Below are 22,993 nucleotides of genomic sequence, written 5' to 3'. Positions count from 1 at the left end.
ATCTCAAGCGTTATCCCGTATTCTTGTACAAAACACACAACACAAATAACTTATATAAAAGACAATTTAATACGTAAAAAGGCATCTTAATAATACAGGCTACACCACATTCAGACACATGGAATTGGCTCTTTTCGGACGAGTGGGGTGGCCCTTAAAAGGGCCTTTGGGTGAGTTAGGTCAGGACAGCGTAGCTTTTAATACTCCTGTGACTGGGAAGATCCCTTCTTTCCAGATTTGCCAGAGCTGGCAACAGCCTGGCCAGTTTTCTTGGGTAGAAGGACGGCCTGGATGTTGGGGAGAACACCACCCTGGGCAATGGTCACTCCTCCGAGCAGTTTGTTCAGTTCCTCATCGTTACGGACGGCCAGCTGAAGATGGCGAGGAATGATACGAGTTTTCTTGTTGTCTCTTGCAGCGTTTCCCGCCAACTCGAGAATCTCAGCGGTGAGGTACTCGAGGACGGCAGCCAGGTACACGGGAGCACCAGCACCTACTCTCTCAGCATAGTTGCCTTTACGGAGGAGACGATGCACACGGCCGACGGGGAACTGAAGACCAGCACGGGAGCTGCGCGTCTTAGCCTTGGCGCGGGCTTTTCCACCGGTTTTGCCTCTTCCAGACATGTTGATAAAGATACTTCTTTTCTCCGCTTCTAGAAGAAATCAGTGAGACGTTCCGAACAGTTGCTGCAGTATTTAAGGACTGACTGAACTAGGATCGTATGGTCCCGCCCACCATTGTGATTGGTTACGCGCAGTAAAGGACAGACCTGATTGGTGGTTAGAAGCAACCCTAGAGCGGATGTGATTTCCTATTGGCTTGAACTTGCAGTGCATAAACAGCGCAAACTAACGAACCAATCCGAGTCCATCTAAATTTGCGCGAGCTGATTGATTCCTCTCATTGGTTCGTACGGCTCTGGTCTGCACCACGGCTGGTCTTTTTTTTTGTCAATCAAATTTGGGCGGTAAATTCAAACCAATAAAACATATTCCCTCTGAATTTTTACAGTTTGGCGCAAAATCATACGGAAATGATTGATTATCGTTTAACCCCCCTCACCCACAACTCTCGTTTATTGTTCTGTTCTGTTCTGTGTGTGTGTGTGTGTGTGTGTGTGTGTGTGTGTGTGTGTGTGTGTGTGTGTGTGTGTGTGTGTGTGTGTGTGTGTGTGTATATATATATATTATTTTTTTCTCTCATTTCAAGTTGGGGGGGAAAAAAGAAGAGGAATGGATTTTCAAAAATAATTTATTCAGAATAAATTAAACATCAAATTAACCACAATAATATAAAGCTCTGAATACCTCAAATGGCCCACTGCCTTCATTTTAGATTGTTCGGAGTTATCATAACATTCTGGTCATAAAACATTTCTCAGGCTTTATGCTCCAGGAAATACACTGCAAACAAGCGCTCCGTCATTGATTCATGAACTGTGAGTTGTTGAATTGTTGACATGTTTTTCTGCAGTTATTAGTTTTGGTCTTTACAGAGCGTTGAATCTGATGATAGAACCAAATGCTGAAAATATGCACCGGTTGGTACAGGAATGGGGGAGGGATACAGCAAGAGAGCTAAGTTATTCCTTAAAGGGATAGTTCACCCAAAACGAGATTTGTGTCCATTTACTCACTCTCATTTCAAACCTCAAACGTTACTTACTTTCGTGCAGATAAACTAACAGCATCGGTCATCCATACAGTGAAAGTGAACGGTAACCGAGGTTAATGATGATACAATTTTGAGTGTGAACCATAGGTGTGGACTATTCCTCTACTACGAATTACTAGGTTACATTACTAGAAAAGAATAATAATGTTCTGTTCAATATTATCATAAAAGCTATCTATTGTATTACGACGAATAAGACGTGCGAAGGTTCCTCTGGATACGTTTATTGCAACTAACAATTTAATTATTTCAGAAGAGGAAAGGGGGTTGTATGTTAGTGGGGCAGCGTCTGTTTTGTTCAAGAAACCATCTCTGAAAATAATAATAATAATAATAATAAAAAATAGATAGACTAAGCATATTTTTACCTTTTTTAAGTAAGTTATCCCCTGAGGTTTGTTTTCACGTGGACCCTGAAAAAGCACTTTTCCACTGCAGATTCAGCCTGATGTAGCTCAAGAGGTTGTAGATTTTCAATAATATGTGGAATAATTTATAAATATACACAAATGCAAATTTTTTTCTGTAGTGTATCCCTTTTGACATATGAAGGGCTCATACTTTACAACCAAAACACACAAATGTAATTTAGTGAGATATGCCTACAGTAACTTGTGAACGTTTCCGTTTTCTAAAACAAATAAAAAAAACATCATTATAAAATATTATTAAGCCACAATAAAAGTCAAACGTACCACTACTTGAAAACAGGGCATACTATCCCTTGATCTAAATGCTATGTCAACAGCAAAACGAGAACAAAGCTCACAGCATGTCTTAGCATATAACTCTCTAATGGGCTCAGGAGAAATAAACCAGCGCCGATAACAGTAAACGATACACAAACATGATTTAAAAAAAACGACAGAAAAAGAGCTCCCCAGCATTGTAAACAATCAGATTAAGATTCAAAGTGCAACTGATGAAATAAAATAAATAAGAAAAACAACACATAGCGACAGTGTTGGAGGCATCAATAGTCATTGATCTATGTCGCCCCCTTGTGCTCAATAACCGCGTAACACTCCCGTCCATTTTGAGTTTCTCGAGTTTGTTCGCCCATAATCATCCACAAAGCAGCTTTCCCCCCATTTTACTAAATTAATTAGATTAACAATGCACCCATAAATGGTCAAATCCTTTTATTTTCCACATTTAATGGCGTTTTCCATCCTGAACGCTGTAATCATAGGTGAAGGATGACATTCCAGGCAGGAGAACACCAAAGCAAGGCTAGCTTCCTGGGTACAGTATGGTCTGAAGTATGACGTTACCCCATAAAGGTTGTGGAAAATCAGTATATAACATAAATAACTTTTCACACTCATTTGACTGGTGCCAGCACCGTCTCTCTCTCTCTCTCTCTCTCTCTCTCACGCTTCCTCTCCATTTATCCTTCAGTTATCTGTAGTGCTGGACCCTCCATTGGCTGTGCTCGATTTGCCCTTAGTCTTGGACGAGCGGAACGAGAAGCGTTTGATGAGACGGCGGGAGAAGCTTCCAGACTTCTTGCGGCTGCTGGAGGAGCAGGAGGCTGTGGAGGAGTCATTGCCCAGGTTGGAGACATCCTCGTGGGACTGACTGAAACTGGGGTCTTTTTCTCTGTTTTTCCTTCGGAATAGTAGCTTGGTACCACTGCGGAGGAATCCCACTGAAACAGAACATGAATGCACATAAATAAAAAGAAAGAAGAAACATATTATCCTTATATTGTAATCATTATTGAGTTGGGGGATGACATCAAAACTAAGACTAATTCCCCCACTGGTTCCCTTGAGATTGCTTTTTTTAAAATATATATATATATATATATATATATATATATATATATATAATAGATTTATGAGTGAAATAAGGTCTGTGGCAAAAATACAACTTGATGATACTTGAACAGTTTGCTCTACAACAGATTACACACACACCCATATTGAAAATGTTATGTTTATTTTTAAAAACATTTCTAACTAGATGTTTCTAATAACTAGATAAGAATGTTTGGAGTGTGAGTGTGTGTAATTTATGTTGTAGAGCAAAACGTTCATAAAAATCTTCAAGTTATGTTCACCACCATATTTCACTCATAAATTGAAAAATCCCATTATAAAAAGCCATAAGAAAATCTCGAGGGAACAGGTGGCGTATTAGTCTTCTGGGTTTTGACATCATACCTGCACCACTCTATGAGCACAAGTTGTAATTGCTTCCTAATATGTTTGTTGTGTCTGCTTAAAAGGATAGTTCACCTAAAAATTAATATTATGTCATCAGTTACTCACCCCCATTCAAGCCTTTCGCCCATCTTTCAAAACACAGAGATATTTTAATTTAAATTAAATTGATTTCCGTCTGTTCATTGCAAGTCTCTCCACCCAAAACTCAACATGTTCATAAAGAGATCGTAAAATAAATCCATTTAAATCAAGCAGTTTAATCCAAGTTTTCTGATGGGACACAATCTGTTGTTGTTTTTTTGTCCGTTTACTAAATTTGAGTGCTCTCTGTATGTTCAATGATCAATGTTTATATGTGAATAAAAGCCTAAATTAAATCTGTTCATCATATGTCTCTTCAGAAGACTTGGATTAAACCGCTCGATTCATCTTTATGAATGTTCTGAGCGTCAGTTTTGGGTGAAAATGCTTTCAATAGACGGACAAAAATCTCACAACTTTCATTAAAAATATCCTCATTTGTGTTGAGGATGAATGAGATGGGTTTGGAATGACATGAGAGGAATTGATGGAGGAATTTTAATTTTGGCGGGAACCATCCAACATTAACTAACCACACAAGGTATTATATTATAGCTGTATATTACTGCCATATTGGCATTACTTTGACACACACATCTCTGGCTGATAACAAAATAGTTTCTAAATTGTAACATTTAAAACAAGCATTTTCTGGACAGCTGCTTTGAAACAATATGTATTGTGAAAAGTGCAACACATATAACCTCGAAATGAATTTCATAAAAGACATTACAGAAAAATGTACACCTTTGTGGTCTTTGAGGCTACGAGTCTCCAGCGCTCCGGTCGATCCCGTCTCTGACTCCGCGTCATCCACGGACGGTCGCTCTGACGCGTCAGACGGTGTGGTCTCGCCTCCTTCCTGATGCGCGGATGCTCCGTGGTGGTTCGGGGGTCCGCTGGGAGAATGCGCCCCCTGTAGGGCTGCGTCCATGGCTGCAGCGTAGCCCACTGATAAGCCTGAGTCATCCTCAGTAATGGGGACCTGTGGGAAAGACAGAAAATTTGTTTTAACATAGTGTTTCTCATGTACATGTCCTGCAGGCACAGCTGAGGAAAACAACATCTCAGCAGTGTGTTTGCAAAAGCGGCTCCGCTGTCAGCCTTTCTGTGAACCCTGTTTGTTCAGACAGTGAATTTGAAACTTTAAACTTTTCGACAGCCAGGCGAGGGCCAGTATGTTCTATGAGTGATATGTGATATGAGACGACTGAGCTTGCGATGACATTTAGATTTACGAATTTATAGATTACAATGTTTAATGTGATGTTTGTCACAATTAGATCCTAGCCAAAAGGTGTCCTGATGAGTGTTACATCAACATTACGTGAAAGAAAGAGATGACAAACAAACATTACTCTGGGGGAAGAGACTGTTCTCGTGATTGTTTCCCTAGACACTTGTCTCATTGTAACCAAGATGTTTATATGAGATTGATTAGAAATGTCTGTTTACACAATGTTCAGACTGACCTTTGACACCCCAGATATGATTAGAGTGCTGCGTTTAGTAGGCGTCTTCTTGGGTACCTTACTGGCCGACTCGGTCAGCTGCCGAATGGCCGTTTCTGCTACGGGATCCAGCCCATTAGGGAGGGTGCCTTCTGCTAGGGAATAGCACACAGACAAACACAACAGGATCACAAACTTACACCAAATGTTGTTTAAAAGGCACTGCGAAAAGAAGAATAAAACGATAAATAATATGGACAAAATAAAATGATTATTAATAATACATTTAATGTATAACAAATTCATCATTTTAACAAAAACATATTTAAAAAACAATAATAATATACACATAACAATATATAAATGTGTGTGACTTTATTTTGTGAACCCTAACTTTTAATTAAATACATGATTATAAAGATGTACGTAAAATTTAAATCTATACATTTTAATAAATGTTTTTGAAAGATGATGATTATTCTCACCAAAGCTGGATTTATTTGATCAAAAATACAGTAACAATAATAATATTGTGAACTATTATTCCAATTTAAAATAACTTTTCTATTGTAATATATTTTAAAATGTCATTTATTCCTGTGTTGACAAAGCTGAATTTTCAGCATCATTACTCCAGTCTTCAGTGTCACATGATCCTTCAGAAAACATTCTAATATACTGATTTGTTGCTCAAGAAAAATGTATTATGATTATCAATGTTGAAAACAGTTGTGCTGCTTAATATTTTTTCAGGATTCTTTGATTACCAGAAAGTTCAAAGAACAGCAATAATTGGAAATAGAAACCTTTTATAACATTATAAATGTTTTTACTGTCACTTTTCATCTATTTAATGTGTCCTTGATGAATAAAAGTACTCATTTCTTTCAAATAAATACATAAATATCCTGCTAAAAAATATCTTGCATAAAAAATCTTGCTAACCCCAAACTTCTGAATGGTAGTTTGAATTATTCAATTCACAGTTATTTGTATAGCGCTTTTCACAACACATTTCATTTCAAAGCAGCTTTACAGAAAATGCATGAGTCCACATTCCAATTTAGAGTGATCTGTTATAAGAGGTAACTGTCTAAGTTATGCATTTCAGAAATGTACATATACAAATCACACAGTTAACTAAAAATGTATTAGTTTAAACAATGTAATTGATTTGTAAATGAATCATCTTAAAATGCTAATCTTAATGTGGAGCTCACTGCTGGGGGTTGGACTGGCACTGGTGCTGCTCTGCAAGCTGTTTGTGAGCACACTGGGAGTCTTTTCAGTCACCTCCACCTTCGAGGGAGACCTAGACGGAGAGTCTCCTCCTGCAGTTACAGAGGAAGAAACAGGATAGGGTGAAACTGCCAAGTCACTTCTGTGGTACTGGATGATGCAGACAGAACGGCATATGTGTTCTCAGTATTCCAGCGTAAGCTGGCCTTTACCTAGTTTGTGGTCCAATTTAAGTCGTGACTGGATGGTGGTCACTGTGGTGACAATGGTGCCATCGGGCATGATGGTGCGGTCCACGTCCACCTTCTTCGAAGGAGTGACCGAGGACCGCAGAGGAGTCGCGTTCTGACATGCACGCAAATCACCGGACTCCAAATACAATAGCTATGGATGCAGAAACATAAGATTATTAGCTTAAACAATAAACATAGTTCATACTTTCATTTTGAAAAAAAGATATCTGTGGCAACTACTATAGTGTTAGGGTTAGTACAGCCACGAATGTCTTCAAACAATGACAAACAATCCCCATTCATTTATTTCTGTGCTTACTTTGCCTATATGTTCACAAACAAACACAATGATTATACAGAGCGTTTAAATACCGTTCGTGTGTACCTGCAAGATAATGTGTGTAACAAGTACAGTGTGGACTAAAGTACTAGGTTAAATAAAGAAATGATTCAGTTATCGAGTTAATCAGAGACACAGTGATCGTTCAGCTCACAAGGCTGACCACTGTAATAAGATATGTTTTCTATTAAATAATTCACATTGACATTTAGAACAGGGACTTATCAGTGTGTTCAGAAAAGTGAACACAAGGCTGATGGAAGCCTTAATCCGTAACACTGACACTCAACACTGTATTATCATGCTAAATCATGCTATCCGTATGTATACTTTATATATGGGAATTATGTAGTGACAAATAAATCCATCCATCCATCACGATTGGGGTAAATAGGGTTAATTATATTATTTCAAAATAAATAACTTTTATTCAGCAAGGGCACATTAAATTGATCAAAAGTAACGGTAAAGTAATTTATCATTTTTTCAAATGATTGCTGTTCTTTTGAACTTTATATTCATCAATGAATCCTAAAAACTGCATCATGGTTTCCACAAAAATATTAAACTCTTTTCAACATTGATAAAAATAACAAATGTTTCTTGAAGAGCAAATCAGCATATTAAAGTGAGTTCTGAAGGACCATGTGACACGATTTTTTTTTTACTTTTTAAAATCTGAAAAAAAATATTTCACAATACTACTCTTTTTACTGTATTTTTGATTACATATATGCAGTCTTGGTGAGCATTAGCTACTTCCTTCAAAAACAAAAAAATCTTACCGACCCCAAACTTTTAAAATATAAAATCAATTGGAATTCCACTTTATGCTGCCCTCACCTCTAAAGTCACAATAGCAGTTGGAGCCAGACCATGACCTGGAGCGATGGACAGTTTGTGCTGTCCATTAGGAATTCTTTTAGAGAGATCCAGTGGTAAGGAAGCACGACCAGGCAGAAACTCTGTCAACCAGAAAACAACAACTCTCAGAGAGGTATTTCATGCAATGAAAACAAAAACAGACAGAATGGAGAATATCAGTCTTAAATCATTCACCAGATCATCTGATATGTTGAAGATTTGCTCCTATAATCTTGGATAAACTATTGAATGAAAAGTGACTCACGTTCTCCTTTGCTGTTTTTCTCCACAAGTCTTACTTTGAGTTCTTTGGTTTCTGGTCCCACATCCCTGATAGATAACAACATGCTTAGATTTCTCACAAGTAAATAAAGATGCACACACACACACACACACACACACACACACACACACACACACACACACAAAAGCTTCCATTTTTGTAATACTGAATATTGGAGCTGAAGTGACATTTTTCTATCATCAAAATAATGAATTGTCTTTGTAACTGGATTTTATGTTATGAAAAGGCTATATACTATCATCAGTATTGTGGTAGACTAAATATCCCTTTTGGCCCCACAGCAGTGATCTGTACGCTGGCTTTGAGTATTAAATCGGCCATTCTGGTAATTGGTATCATAGGAAATAGTGATGTGTTGAAAATGGCTGTAATTAAATGTGCTAAATAGCTCTTTGTTTCTTTGGGAGTTGGCTGCATAAATTCACAGAGCAATTGGGGGAGCTGCTCACGGCTTTACACCTTCATTCATGACAGAAGGGCTGCCATTATAAAACAGACTTTGATGAAAACACTCCATTGTGTAAAACGGAAGTGGTGAAGTTGACCTTTAAATGTAAGGTGTTAGAAAATCCCATTGGATTATCAGTCTAGTTCTGCAGCGCAGACTTAAAACAAAAAACAAAAACACAACTACAACTTTTTAGAACAAAAATAACCTGGCATTATACGAAACATTTCCTTGTAATCTTTCCTAAGTGTCAAACATGTCAACACCTCACTCAAGAAGTTGTCATTCCACTCCATCCGTTTAGTTTCAGTCTTTATGTTGATCTATATCTGCCTTTACAATAACATAAGCGTGCTTACAGTGTAAAGTCGTCAGTCCAGTGCAGGGCTGCTCCAGGACTGGGGGAAGGAGTAAGGAACCCGGTTCTGCATTCAATGGAAGGAGTGTCCAGACTCAGCACACAACAAAGCTCTCCTACATGACTCTGACATCCTGGTAAAGAAATCGCATATGAAAAAATAACATATACGCCATAAACTGCTCAAATCTAGAGTTCAGTTTATCTACATATATTATATATTATGTATATTGAATAATGTATATATATACATTTTTAAATATATTAAATTGATTTCTATTACACACATATATAAACATACATTTATACTCTACCAAATATACACACCACACCATATATAAACAATACCAAAAGTTTGTGGTCAGAAAGGAAATGTACACTTTTATTATGCATATAATTGATCAAAATTGACAGAAAATTTACATTTAAAGTGTAACAAAATATTTCCATTTTAAATAAAAAAAATGCTGTTCTAAAAAGAATCCTGAAAAAAGTATCAGTAAAATGTCTCCTATTGTGGTCTGGGAAAAATGGTAGATGCAGACTTAATGTTCATTTTAGGGTGAACAAACCCTTTAAAATAGAAAACAGTGATTTTAAATTGTAATAATATTTCACAATACAGAAACTTATTTAAAAAAAAAAAGTTTTTAAATCTTGCCAGCCCTAAACTTTAATATCTCTTGTTAAGTAAAGAAAAGACCCCTAAGAGACACATCTGATTGGTGTAAATGAACAGAAAACCAGCCTAATTCAACAAGGCATCCTTAAAGTGATAGTTTACCCAAAATAAAAATATTTGTCATCATTTACTCACCCTCATGTTGTTCCAAACCAGTATGATTTTCTTTCCTCTGCTGAACACAAAAGGAATGTTGGTAACCAGATAGTTCACGGCACCCACTGACTTACATAGTATTATTTTTTCAATGGGTGCTGTCAACTGTGTGGTTAGCGACATTATTCAAAAATCTTATTTTGTGTTCAACAGAAGAAAGAAACTCATACAGGTTTGGAACAACTTGAGGGTGAGTTAGTGATGACAAAATTTCATTTTTGGGAGAACTGTCCCTTTAAGACCAATTAGTCAACTAGTCATTCAGGCAAGTAGTTGATTTTGAAAATAGCACGGCATATCCATAGTTCTAACAAAAAGTAAGAATTTATTTGAGAATTTTCATAATTATTATTATTTTTTTAAATAATGATCTTTGTGCCGTGTAGTCAGTCTGACAATCACATTTTATACCTTTTTTGACATCAGTTGCTCTGAGTTGGTGCACCAAAATCCGCTTGACAGGCGTGCTCTGAGACGGAGAGTTCAGACCACCAATCTGCTTCTCTCTGGGAAACTATAACAATAGGGAATGGGAATGTTGTATAACATGAAAGTCACGTTTTATTGAGTTTTCCTTCCTCATTGTTGTTGACCTTAATTGCATGTCTTGTATGTTTTGTACTGATAAGGATGCCATACATCCCTAAATGTAATACATCAAACACACCCAACCAAAACATACAAAATCCACATGGATCTGTCACAGCGTTCAGTGCAGTTCCAAATTCTCACACACACCCTACTGTATAATATAGCAATCAATACTGGTATTTTTACCGCAGGGCTTGATACACAGGCCCTCAGGTTGAGGATCATGGCAGGGTGTGTTGTGTATAGTGTGTCCTCCACCAGTGCAGCAATCATATCACTGTCCACCTCCACATCAGAGCCCTAAAGACAAAAACAAAGATTTCAGTTTATTTGCATAGTTCTAAAAGTAGATTCTTTTTGTACCATTTACAAATTGTAATACATCAAAAGCTGAAAGGAACCAAAATGACTCCTTTACCTCTTTCTGGACTCTTTGGCGTGATTTTACAGTTAAAGAGAGATGAGGTTGCTTGGAAAAAGTCCAGGACACAAGGAGACCCTCTTCCTCCACTTCCTCAAGACAGACCTGTAACTACAGAAGCCCATACAGAACATTTTAACTCCTATTTCACACTCAATTTGCAAAAGTAATATTTTCATCGATAGCTGCTCAAATTTTAACCACCCAGAGATGAAACATTAAACTGTGGCACTGCGCATCAAGTGGCGTCATTTGTTTGAGATGAGTATCGCATGCAATATTCATAGCCACCAAACCTCACAATCTACATTAAGCCATTAAGATGAGAAAAAACCTGGCAAACTGAGAAGCTCATTCATGAGAGCAGTGGCAGGAGACGTCAGACTAATGAAAGTTGAGTGTGCAGCAATGCAGACTGATGCAAACTCACAGATGCAAATCCATTTCATTTGTATTTTACCTGGGCTTGCATGGGCTGCATCGTGATCTGGTAGGTATCCATGGAAACAGCAGCTGGTGACTGCTGAGTGACAGTCACGGGGAACGTTATGGTGTCGACCGAACAATTGCACTGCAGGACCTGGAAGAGGTTGAGGCAGAGATTGACAAATAATGACTGAGGGGGACAAAACATGGCATCTTCAAAAAAAAATCATAACACCAACTCAAAAGCTTTGACAGACTAAATATATATTGAATGCAACTTGATAGGATGGACACATATGCCCTGATTTAAGAGTTTAAATGTTTAAAAACATATTGATAAAAAAATGTATAGCATGCACACAATGAGCTGATCTACTAACGTACACAACTGAGGATTGCGTCTGTCAAATGAGCTGAAGAGATTGTCAGTATTTCTCTTAATTATATGTAATTTGTCTCCATACACATGCAATATAAAGGGTGTTTTAATGCAAATACATTAAATATGTCTGAGGGTCATTTTGGATACGATAACTGTGCACATGCTGTGCATTACTGCAATTATTTGAAATAATATATATATATATATATATATATATATATATATATGAAGAACACAAAATAATAACTGAACTTAATAAATAAAATTTAGTTCTAAATTCACACCATAGATTCACAATTCATATTACATTCAAATTCATATTATTATAGACAAATCATATAATAAATACATTCAAATTTATATACACTTTTGTGCTCACCGTGGCTACATGTATTTGATCAAAAATACAGTAAAAACTGAAATATTGTGAAAAATTATTCAAATTTAAAATAACTGTTTTCTAATTTATTATATTTTAAAATATAATTTATTCCTGTGATGGCAAAGCTGAAATTTCAGCAGCCATTACTCCAGTCTTCAGTGTCACATGATCCTTCAGAAATCAGTCTAACAAGTGATTTTAAATTTATTTATAAATAACTAATTTTGCTATATGCGTGCCCTGTCTGAGAGATGGTTTCTGAGTGCTGTCTGAGAAGTGTGCACATGAAGCCGCTGCTCATAGAGTGTCTGAGTGCTGAACTGAGAACTTTTTGCCACTTCATTGGGCTTGAACGGTTAAATACACATGCTTATGTGTCAAAATGCCCATCTTTGCGAGTATCCTTCTAAAACTCAGTCATTTATGTCTTAAGTGAACGTAAACAATTGAGAAAGAAAACACAAGTGAATCAGTATACTGGATCTGTGAATTTGGTCTTAAAGTTACAGCGGCCTAATATTCCTGCTGCTGTCTATGTTATTAATGTTAATCAAACAACAAAAGAGAGAAAATCTCTCACTGCTCTTCTTGACTGAATCACTTATGCATCTTTAATGAGAATAAATGTACAGGGTGGGCCATTTATATGGATACACCGTAATAACATGGGAATGGTTGGTGATATTAAAGTCCTGTTTGTGGCACATTAGTATATGTGAGGGGGCAAACTCCTCAAGATGGGTGGTGATATATACATATACTAATGTGCCACAAACAGGACTTTAATATCACCAACCATTCCCATGTTATTACGGTGTATCCATATAAATGGCCCACCCTGTATATTTAATTTATACAGTTAAGACTATGTGGTGTATCTAGGGCTTGACGTTTTTCAGGTAGGTCTATTTCATTTGTGTCTTTGTTCTATTGTAGTTTTTTAGTCCTATTGCTTGTAATCGGTTTATTTATTCTTATTTTATTACTGACTGTTTACTTGTCTGCAGTAAGCAGTTTTTTTATTTTACTTAGGCTAGTATTACTTTTTTGTGATATTGAAATTGGTGACAAGAATTTCAATGGTATCAAAAATTGTGATCATAAAACCTTATTTAAAGCAAATATAATGATATTGTGATATCGTTTTTGTGAGATAAAATTACTCATATCATAAAATAAGATTCACCCCTACACCCATTTTTTTGTTAGATTGCACAAACATATTAATAACCTTTGGTGTTTTAGTAACTAAGGGCTTACCATGCTGCGTACTGATTGTTCGGTGCAAGTCACACAGTCAATGGACGCAGAAGTTGGGAGCTGAAGACTGTCATCAAAGGTGATTTGAATGGAGCTCTGAATGGAAATGGAGATTGTCAGTTAGTTCATCTGCACATAAATCAGTGAAGAAAAGGAGTTTCTGGGTGCAATCACTCTTCAGATATATCTCCCAGGCTAAATGTCAGTTTGCATGTTTATATTAAGCAGCTAGATGATAGTGCTCAATAAATCTTCACAGCTGCAAAACAGAAATCCCAGCCATTTAGGGATAAAGTAGCATGATAAACAGGCAAAGGAAGCACTGCAATAGCATCTGCTTTACTTTCCCCGCAATGCATCTCTCGCAATTACATAAAGTGCAACTGAAGGGAAAAGACACAGAAAAAAAACAATTTTAATTAAAAGCTGCATAAATCAATGAGCCGTAAAAGTGGGTGGAAATTAAAACAATTTTAATTCCAGCTGAGCTGAGGTTATTCTATCATTTAACAAAGAGTGTGCTCATGTTTGGGACATTATGTACTTAGTTACAGAGATTAATACAAACAACATACAGTCCATTCTGTCTCTTTAAAAACATTGGTCAGCGAATAGCATGCTCAGGATATGACATCATTCGGTCCAGGCGAACGTGGCAGACTGCCATGACGACAAGCTGCCAATGTACCTATTTGAGCCAGGCTTCCACAGTTTGCAAATGGAGATCATGCAACAAACATCGCATGCCAGGACTCCAGGTAGAAACATACTAATCTAATATATAAGCTAGTAAAACACCCAAATTTAAAGATCATGATGAGAGTAATGGAAAAGGAAACCTCTGTCAATGACAGGATATTTCAGCAAGGCAGAAACATTGGCTAAGCAGGACTGGCAAGAGAGAAGTGTGGTAATGGAAATGACTGAGCATAACCACAACACTGTGGAGAACACTGACTTCTGCTGTGGCTATTGCTGTCACTGACTGACATAACATGAAAAACTGGACCAGAAAAGCTGTAGCCTTCTGCTTATATAATTTCATGTGTTGTAAGACAAGATGAGGGGTGTGTAAATAATTATGTTTTTCATCATCACAATTGACATGACTGATCCTCAGAATAGAAGATGACATGATGATTCTGACGAGCCTAATGCAGGAGAGAAACGTCATCCAGAAGCTGGAGTTAACAGATACTAGGCTCGCGTTATCATAAAAGTAGTACCATTTAATATCATAATCCCCCTTATGACACCATGACTTTTTTAAAGGGATAGTCAATATATCTTTATTTAATTTGGAGAATTAACGATAGGAAAAAAATTATATCATTTTGTGGTAGAAATTAAGGTGATGGACATTTTTTGGAAGGCAGTGGGGATTTCTTTAAGACTGCAAGGGAAGCTCGGCTTCCCCTATAATGTCAACAAATTAATGGTCAAATATGTACTATTGTGTTAACATTTTATTGACTAAAAATGCATTAGAAAACAGTTCAGAATCAGTTACATACAGCAGGTCGGCTGACTCGATTTCCTTCTCATACATTGCCGTAGCGTCACAGTGCATTTCCCTGTTGAAGCCCAGCATCCATTGACTTCAATGGGGCTGCTCTGAACAGTTTTTTTCAGTGCTACGAAACTAGACGGTCATTGGATAAATGCTGCGATTATGTCCCACCCACGGACGCTCAGCTTCTCTGGGGGTTAACGGGGAGTGGGCTGGCCTGGACTCCGGGCTTCTGCGTAATGATTGGAGGGTCTGTCGAAAGGCTGCATTTCCTTTTGATTGACAGCGATTTCATACAATAAAAAGTCGCTGATGCTGAAGCTATTCGAGCTCAGTCCCATCGCGGATTTTTCAAATGTAGTTGAAAGACAAACTGCTGAAACCTATTTCTTGGTATTTGCTTGTCGAAATTGCTAGCCAATTTTCATAATACATTTCACACAATTCTACATTTATACCTTTATTATATTATTACTTATTATATTTTTTATGTTATTATTAGTAATAATTAAAAAATAATTACTAAAATAATAAAAAAATATATATTATTAGAAGTAGTATTATTATACTTTATTATATTATTATTTATACCTTTATTATATTATTACATTTATACAATTATAAATAACTCTGCTGGCCATTGAGAGGACACTGGTCAAGTCACTGAAAAAAACGCCTAGTTGTTACGACAGGGTCACAGAGCATTTTCTTGAAAAGGAACGTAGAATTTACGTATAAATAAATGGACCAGTTTTATGATGTAGGCCGAAAATGAGCTCTTTGAAAGATCAGCAGCCACCACTGTTGGAAGGCTTATTATTACTAGTGCGGTCAAATGAAAAAGAATCCAAAAAGAAATAATCACACATTTATCTGTAATTAATCATGATTATTCACCTAATAATGTAATATTTTAATATTGTAATAATTTCTCTTTGAATCTACAAATAACAACATAAAGACGGTATATTTTAAATGTGCGTTTAATGGCATCTTTTTACTACTGTAAATAAAAGCTAGTATTACTGATAATGCTGCTACTGATGTCTAAATTAAATGGATATTTTACTATCAGTTTTAGCCATTAATTATAGCCATTCAACATTACAGGATAATTGAAAACCATAATTTTTAACATTTGATAGGATTTAAAAATACTTTTTATTTAAGTGAACTTAAAACATTCACATAAACTATAAATTATAAACTATAATCACAAATAATCGCAAAATTAAGGCATTAAATTTGACAGCCCTACCCATTACACAAAGAATACTTACAATATTATTTGTAAAAATACACAAATAATATTTACTTTACTACTTTTTGCATATTTTGACAATTTTACTGTTAGATTTTAAAAAAAGAAGTAATATTTACCTTGATTTTTCCATACGTCTCGTATTTCATGTTAAGCATGCGCTTCAGTAAGGCCATCCTTAAAAATATTTTGGTTTGCAGTAACAGCAAAAAAAAAGAAAAAAAGGGTCGGTAGGTCGGTCTATATTTTTATATATATATAAAAAATTATATTAAAAAGTATATATTTTTTCATAAAAAAAAAAAAATTCAGGGTCGGGTGACATTAGGTGACATTTTTCACCTATGTCTAAGGGCTGTTTACACCAGGCCACTTCATGCGTTTTCTCAGATCGGATTGCAATCTGATTTATCAAAACGATTCCATTTACACCTGGTTACATAGGCTAAATGTGTGTTGTTGTTTTTTTGCGGATATAAATCCGATCTTCAATTACCGCTCTATGTAGATTTAATGGAGTGCACGTCACCGAAAGCAACAGTTATGACTACATTATTTTATTTATCATCAGCTAAAATTTCTGAATCAAAGCCCGCAATAAGAGAAAGCGGAAACAGCCCTGGTAAGATCATTTCGTTTCTTTACATTTAATGATGATGATTGTGTGTTAAGCGTCAGCGACTTACTTTCACTTTGATTTGCGATCGTTTGCACGTTGATGCTCAGCTTCTCATCTGCGGCAATGCGTGTTGCAGTAGCGTCGTCATATCTGACTAAAACATGACATATAGCCTATAACATGCTCTCGCATGTTTATTTTTTAATAAACCATATTCAACAACAAATAAAAATGAAATAATCTTTAGAGTAAAGCCACAGCCATCATTACCAAGCGCGAACCATTGACAGTGAATGAAACGAAGCAAACTTAGCTTGCAGGCAGTAGTGTGACATGCGTTAACGGTTAACCAATGGTGTAAACATAATCATAGATGACGCGCCACGGGTTTTTATTTAAAAGAAAGAACGTAGCTTATGTTTGTATGTAGGTCTAGGCAATTTATATTCACAATACTTAATAACTAATATTATTTGATTGCATTTGTATTAGTTGTTTGAAGAGTTAAAAAAAAATCGGTCGGTCTTAACGCAAGTTTACAACCGGCAAGTCGGTCGGACTGAAAGGGAAAAAAAATAAATAATTGGGTCGGTACTAAATTGACAGGGTCGGTCGGGTTACGGCAAACAAGAATATTTTTAAGGATGGCCTAACCAAACAGTGATGATGTATCCTGTAAGATGGCATCATCCTAGTTCCCTTGACAAAAAGCCAATTTAATTTTTTCATTGTTGCAGAAAATAAGTTCTGCAACCAACACACGTTTTGTTCATCATAATCTTCACAAATGAACACAACTTTAATGAATAATGAAGCCTAAATAATTGCCAGAAGTAAAAAAGCTAAAGCTAGGCTATAACTTTAATGAACTACATCACAGTTGCATGACTTCAACTGCAACACCACCACCACCACCACCAAGCTTCTGACAACTCCATCAAGCTGTATTTAAAATCTACAAGTTGGAAAGTTTGAGTTAGTTTGCAAGGGCATGAGTGTAAACAATGAGGCTATAAAAGCGAACTAGTGAGTAGATGAGTTTTCGAGAGGATGTTTTAATATTGCGACAATTTCTGTAGTTCAATTTAGCCACTTAGCAACCACTACCTTTTTCAAGACACATAAAAGGTAAAAAAAAAAAAAACAATCACAAGTATACATTACAGATATATATCATAGAACGAAACCGTGAAAATATCTTGAGCTTGTGTTAGATCACACATTTCAGGAATTTAACCAAAAACCCATTCAAGAAACCAATTGACTATAGGATTATTCAAAAATGCCCTTTTCCAGGTTTTAGTACTTTTCCTGATTCCTGATACTTTTCCTAATGCCGGACATAGTAAGTTGTGTTATAATAAATAATAAATAATGAAATGCTTTGTGATTAGGTTGCAATTTTTTTTAATGAACTGATATTTATATGATGATTTCCATATTTTAAAAACAACTGTATGTTGATGGAATTTTAAATGTCCCTCTTTTTTATTTCAAAAGAATAAAGAATGAAGGGAAGGCATGGTTAAACATTAATGTGCCCTTCATTTATCGAAAAGAGAAAAAAAGTGAAATATGTTAGTTTGAATGAAAATCAACCCAAATTGAAAGTAGTTTCAGAAACGGGCATAAAAAGTGTAAAAAAAAGAAAAAGAAAAAAAGATGGATGATTTGGCTGTGATTCATGAATGAAGGATAGATGGAATTTGACCAACAACATACCAAACAGGTTTGTAACAGTTGTGGAACTACTGCTAATAGTCCTTAGACTATTAAACTGAAAGTATATATGCTCACAGGAACAAATCCCTTGTGTTAAAGTGAACAGTTCCTTTCAGTGCAAAATGAACAAGCTGTAAATACTCGCAGATGTAAATCTCAGAGAGTAAGAGTTTAAGTGCCCTCTCAGTTTTTAAATTAGAGAAGCTCAGCATAACTGACTTAGGTTTCATTTTCTCTCTCTTTCTCTCTCTCTGTACCTCAGCCAATGGGACAAGAGGACATGTTTGACTGGGTAGCATTTACTGGCTCAGCCTCTGAGCTTTTGGAGAGGAGGACGAAAAGACGCAAATCCCCTACTGCACTGGCATATGTTCTTTATTTCACGCCCCTCTTTCCATCCTACAAAGATACACAGTCATGACAATGTGTATGTTAATGTGTTCATACAGGCAGCACTGGGTCAGTGTACAAGATTCACAGAAAGGTTTAACTATTGCTACCAACTGCAAAATCTAAATAAGTTCATTGCCAAAGCTCATTCAATTTAGTGTAACACCATCACTTTGATTCTTTTTTCTGTTCTAGAGACACTGGACCACTTCATTTGCATTATGTTGGTTGACATAATAAGATGCTTTGTATCTCTCCAGTACAACACATAGATACCAAAAAAAAAAAAAAGGCTAAACTGTTCAAAACAAAAATGTTTTTATATATTTTTGATAACATTTTGAATCATTCTTGATGTTGGTGTGACATTCAAAATAATGATTACATTAACTTGATTGAACGGATGAATAATACAATCATACTTGATTAGAATGATTGGAAATGGGTATGTGTGATATGCTTTTCTTTAGAATTTTTTAAAGATTGTAGAAGAAGAAGAAAAAAACAAGTTAAAATACAAAAAAATCATTTTGTAATCCATTATACTTTTTGGTCAAGTCAAGTGTATGTGCAATATAACTTATCCATAACAAAAGAATTTGAGCTAAATTTACAATGATTTACCCTAATATTGAATGCTTAAACGCCGGCCAGCATTTAAGAAAATAAAGGTTAACCTAGATAAATATGCATATCCAAGTGTTTGTGCAGAGTGTGGAAGCTAAAGTATAGCACATATGACATGGAGGCTCCGCCGCGATCACTTGCTTTTTTGCCTGATAACAGCTAAAACAACTTAAATTACTCCATTTCGCGTCATACAGATATCGTCAACTTCATCTTTGCAATCTTCTTCATCTAATTAAAATGCCTCCTTGCAAATTTTTTTCCAACACATTCATAGCAAATGGTACAGACGTGTCATTGAGATGTAAATGACTCGGTCTCTCCCGACAGAACCATCCTGTGCCTGGAGTGTCCCAACAGTCTTCAATCAGCATAGTGATGAAATCCCTTACACTAGATAGGCATTAGCATACTGTGATGAGAAAGGCCTTTAGAAATGTATACCTTTAAAAGGATTTTTGAAGTACTAGGGCAGTAAAGAGTTGCATATTTGCTCAGCCCTACAGCACCATTGACTTTAGACCAGGTTTTTGTTGGTCAATGGCGCAGTCTATTTCAGTTGCCTCAAAATAGCAATGCGCCATCAATGCGCCTGAACACACCTGGTTTTCAGACCAGCACACAAATGGGCGCAAATACATTTGCTATTTAAACAACGTGGCGCAGGATGTGAAAATCATAACTGCGTCGGGCTGAAACTAGCAAAAAACACTCGCGTCGCGCCTGGCACTGCATTGCGCCAAATGTATGATAGGACCCTAGGTCTATGACTGGATTTGAGATATTTTAGGTATTTTACTGGATTGATATAGGACATTTTTTGTCTAATCGGTTGATTAATGATTTTCCTTATTTGTGGGATCCTCTGTTGTCTTCATGAATATTGTGTCTTATGCTGCATGTAAATCGTTAATGGATGCATTCACCAAGATCATATTGTATGAGGATAATTGCTGTTTAACAGAATCAAGTGATAATTAATTAATTAGTTTAAAAAGTGGGAGGAGGGATTGGAGCATTCAACACACTGAGGAAGGCCTGTGAGCCGAAACGTCTGTGTATTATTCCCCTGTGAATAATTTGAAATAACAGGAAATAAAGTGACTAAAAGGATTTTGAGAGCGGATCACAGCTGTATTCTTGAAGCTATTAAATAGATTTACGCAGGATACAAGGTATGAGACGAGAGAGCGGTGTAAACGACTCTGTGGTCCTAGTTGACTAGAAAAATCTTTAGTCGTGGCAGCCCTAGTTAGTACCACAAAAGCAATCTGATTTAAATGTGTGCTGATGTAAAAGCTGATGGTTTTACACCACACCACGTCACTCTAATTCTCTTCTCAGCAACAAATCACCACAATACGTGTAATTTGCATACAGAGACAAATCCTTGTCATTTACATCAGACATTTGCATGATCATCATCTGTGCTCTTCCACAACATCATGCTGTGATCCACATGTGTGACACTGGCTATTACCCACTTCAAACAGACACATGCACTGAGACCAGGCAGGGCTAGAAGAAAAACATTAGCATTAAGCTGGACACCTTTCTTTTGCACATCAAGTCTCCAAAACAGCTGCATGACCACTGAAAATGAGTTTCTAGGGAAAGACTGCACATCCAACTATAGCACAGATGAAAAAGCTGTGCATCGGCAGATTGTTCAGGTTCCATCAGTGAAATCAGCATACGTAATGAAAAAAAATACAGGACCTGCCCACCCCCACAGGGCACAGTTAAGCATTTGAACAAAATCACCACACGTTCCACTTTAGCCACATCAGCTTGCATTTTCAACACAAGCCAAAGTTATAAAGATCATGCAGAATGCATGTTTGAGATAACTGGCATAAGACAAAGTAGGAAATGGTATGCATGCAATAACTCTGGTCTGACAGGTCGGACTCAACACTGAGTGTTGGGCAATGTTTGATTGTGTCCAGATAATTATAAAAAGATGCATGTTTTTTAGTCTTGCCATGCCCATGATATCATAATTTTCATATCATATACAATTTTCTGTTGTATAAAGCACTACATAAATAAAGGTGACTTGACTTGGCATTGGTATGGAATCCGTGATTATAGCCAATTATATGGGGTATGAAGGTTGCTTGGACTCTAGAGGCCCTATTTTAATGATCCAAGCACATGGTCTAAAGCGCATGGATCAAGATCACTTCCAGCGTGTCCGAATACACTTTTGCTAGTTTAACGACGGGAAAAAATGGTCGGCATGCCCGGCGCATGGTCAAAAAGGGTTGTCCCTATTCTCTTAATGAGTAATGGGTGTGTTTTGGGCATAACGTCAGAGTCTCATCTCCCATTCCCTTTAAAAGCCCAATGGTGGATTTGCTATATACATGGCGGAATTTGCAAGCGGAAAAAGGAAAATGCTTTTCCAGAGAGGAAACGGATCTGCTCGTGTGCGTGGTTAAAGTGCGCAAGCAGACCATCTACGGGACAAGCCGGATTCCTTGTATCTTTATGTACACAATAATAATATCTTACATTGTAATCCTTTTAATTTTAATATTTGGCTAGTTTGTGTGATGCTGCGCGTCCCTGTGTGTGTGTAATAAGCAGAGTGTACGTGCGTTGTGGACCCGCCTATAGGCGCATATTACTAACGCGCTCTTTAAATAACAAAAAAAAATATTGTGCCATTGACTTTAGACCAGGTTTTTGTTGGTCAATGGCGTAGTCTATTTCAGTTGCCTCAAAATAGCAATGCGCCAACAATGCGCCTGCACACACCTCTTTTTTAGACCAGCACGCCCATGGGCGAACAAATGGACGCAAATGCATTTGCCATTTAAACAACCTGCGCTGGGCTGAAACTAACACAAAACACTTGCGTCGTGTCTGGCGCCTCATTGCGTCGGGTGTATGATAGGGCCCAAGGTGTTGCCTGCTATGGGGCAATGGGCTTCAGTTCAGATAAAGAAATTTTCACTTAAACTTGGAAGCAGGTCTCATTGTTAGGTATTCATTTTGTTGACCGTGCGCACACAACATCCTATACAGGAAACAGAAACGATTATTTCATCTCCCGAGTCTTCTGGTCAGAGTCTTTCATTCATGCCGTGATAGCCCCATTGGCTAAGACTATGCAGTCTGTACGGGAAACCGAAAAGATTAGTTCCTCTTTTAGTCTTCATTCTTTTGTCACGTGACGTGACAGCAGTATTGGATACAGAAATGAGTTAATAATTCCAAACCTTCCTTAAAAACAAGTGCATAGTTAGTTTATTTTCTATTTTCTATTATAAATTTGTTCATTTCTGTCATGATGGTTCTGTTTCAAAACTCGTGACGAACGAACGACTCAGACTCGAAGACTTGAGAGGTGAACTAATCATTTCGGTCTCCGGTACAGACTGCATAGCTTC

General features: G+C 36.7%; 2 protein-coding genes across 3 annotated transcripts in view; both read right to left on the bottom strand.

Moving 5' to 3' along the window:
* Window positions 1-50: 50 nt before the first annotated feature.
* h2ax (H2A.X variant histone) lies at window positions 51-711 on the bottom strand. Its single transcript, XM_084413936.1, has one exon. The coding sequence runs from the start codon at window positions 624-626 to the stop codon at window positions 198-200; it is 429 nt and encodes a 142-aa protein (XP_084270062.1). The 5' UTR covers window positions 627-711; the 3' UTR covers window positions 51-197.
* A 2,093-nt stretch (window positions 712-2,804) lies between these two features.
* c2cd2l (c2cd2 like) overlaps window positions 2,805-22,993 on the bottom strand; it is a 33,785-nt gene continuing 13,596 nt past the window's right edge. The window contains exons 3-15 of one of the 2 annotated variants that reach the window (XM_084413533.1): window positions 13,467-13,562; window positions 11,477-11,596; window positions 11,014-11,127; window positions 10,782-10,895; window positions 10,416-10,518; window positions 9,168-9,300; window positions 8,322-8,386; window positions 8,036-8,157; window positions 6,832-7,003; window positions 6,601-6,711; window positions 5,402-5,535; window positions 4,677-4,914; window positions 2,805-3,328 (exon numbers count right to left, since the gene is read on the bottom strand). In XM_084413533.1, the coding sequence (XP_084269659.1) occupies window positions 3,075-3,328; window positions 4,677-4,914; window positions 5,402-5,535; window positions 6,601-6,711; window positions 6,832-7,003; window positions 8,036-8,157; window positions 8,322-8,386; window positions 9,168-9,300; window positions 10,416-10,518; window positions 10,782-10,895; window positions 11,014-11,127; window positions 11,477-11,596; window positions 13,467-13,562 (1,776 nt within the window). In that variant the 3' untranslated portion in view covers window positions 2,805-3,074. The remainder of the gene's footprint in view (window positions 3,329-4,676; window positions 4,915-5,401; window positions 5,536-6,600; window positions 6,712-6,831; window positions 7,004-8,035; window positions 8,158-8,321; window positions 8,387-9,167; window positions 9,301-10,415; window positions 10,519-10,781; window positions 10,896-11,013; window positions 11,128-11,476; window positions 11,597-13,466; window positions 13,563-22,993) is intronic. The other variant, XM_084413532.1, reaches the window with a different exon arrangement.

The sequence above is a fragment of the Rutilus rutilus genome (assembly GCF_951802725.1).
Source record: "Rutilus rutilus genome assembly, chromosome: 7".
Taxonomy (NCBI): Eukaryota; Metazoa; Chordata; class Actinopteri; order Cypriniformes; family Leuciscidae; genus Rutilus; species Rutilus rutilus.
The sequence above is the reverse complement of the archived record's forward strand: the minus strand, read 5'-3'. Positions and strand labels throughout refer to the sequence as shown.

Coding starts and splice junctions, on each gene's coding strand:
- h2ax (XM_084413936.1), bottom strand. CDS start 626: ATGTCTGGAAGAGGCAAAACCGGTGGAAAAGCCCGCGCCAAGGCTAAG.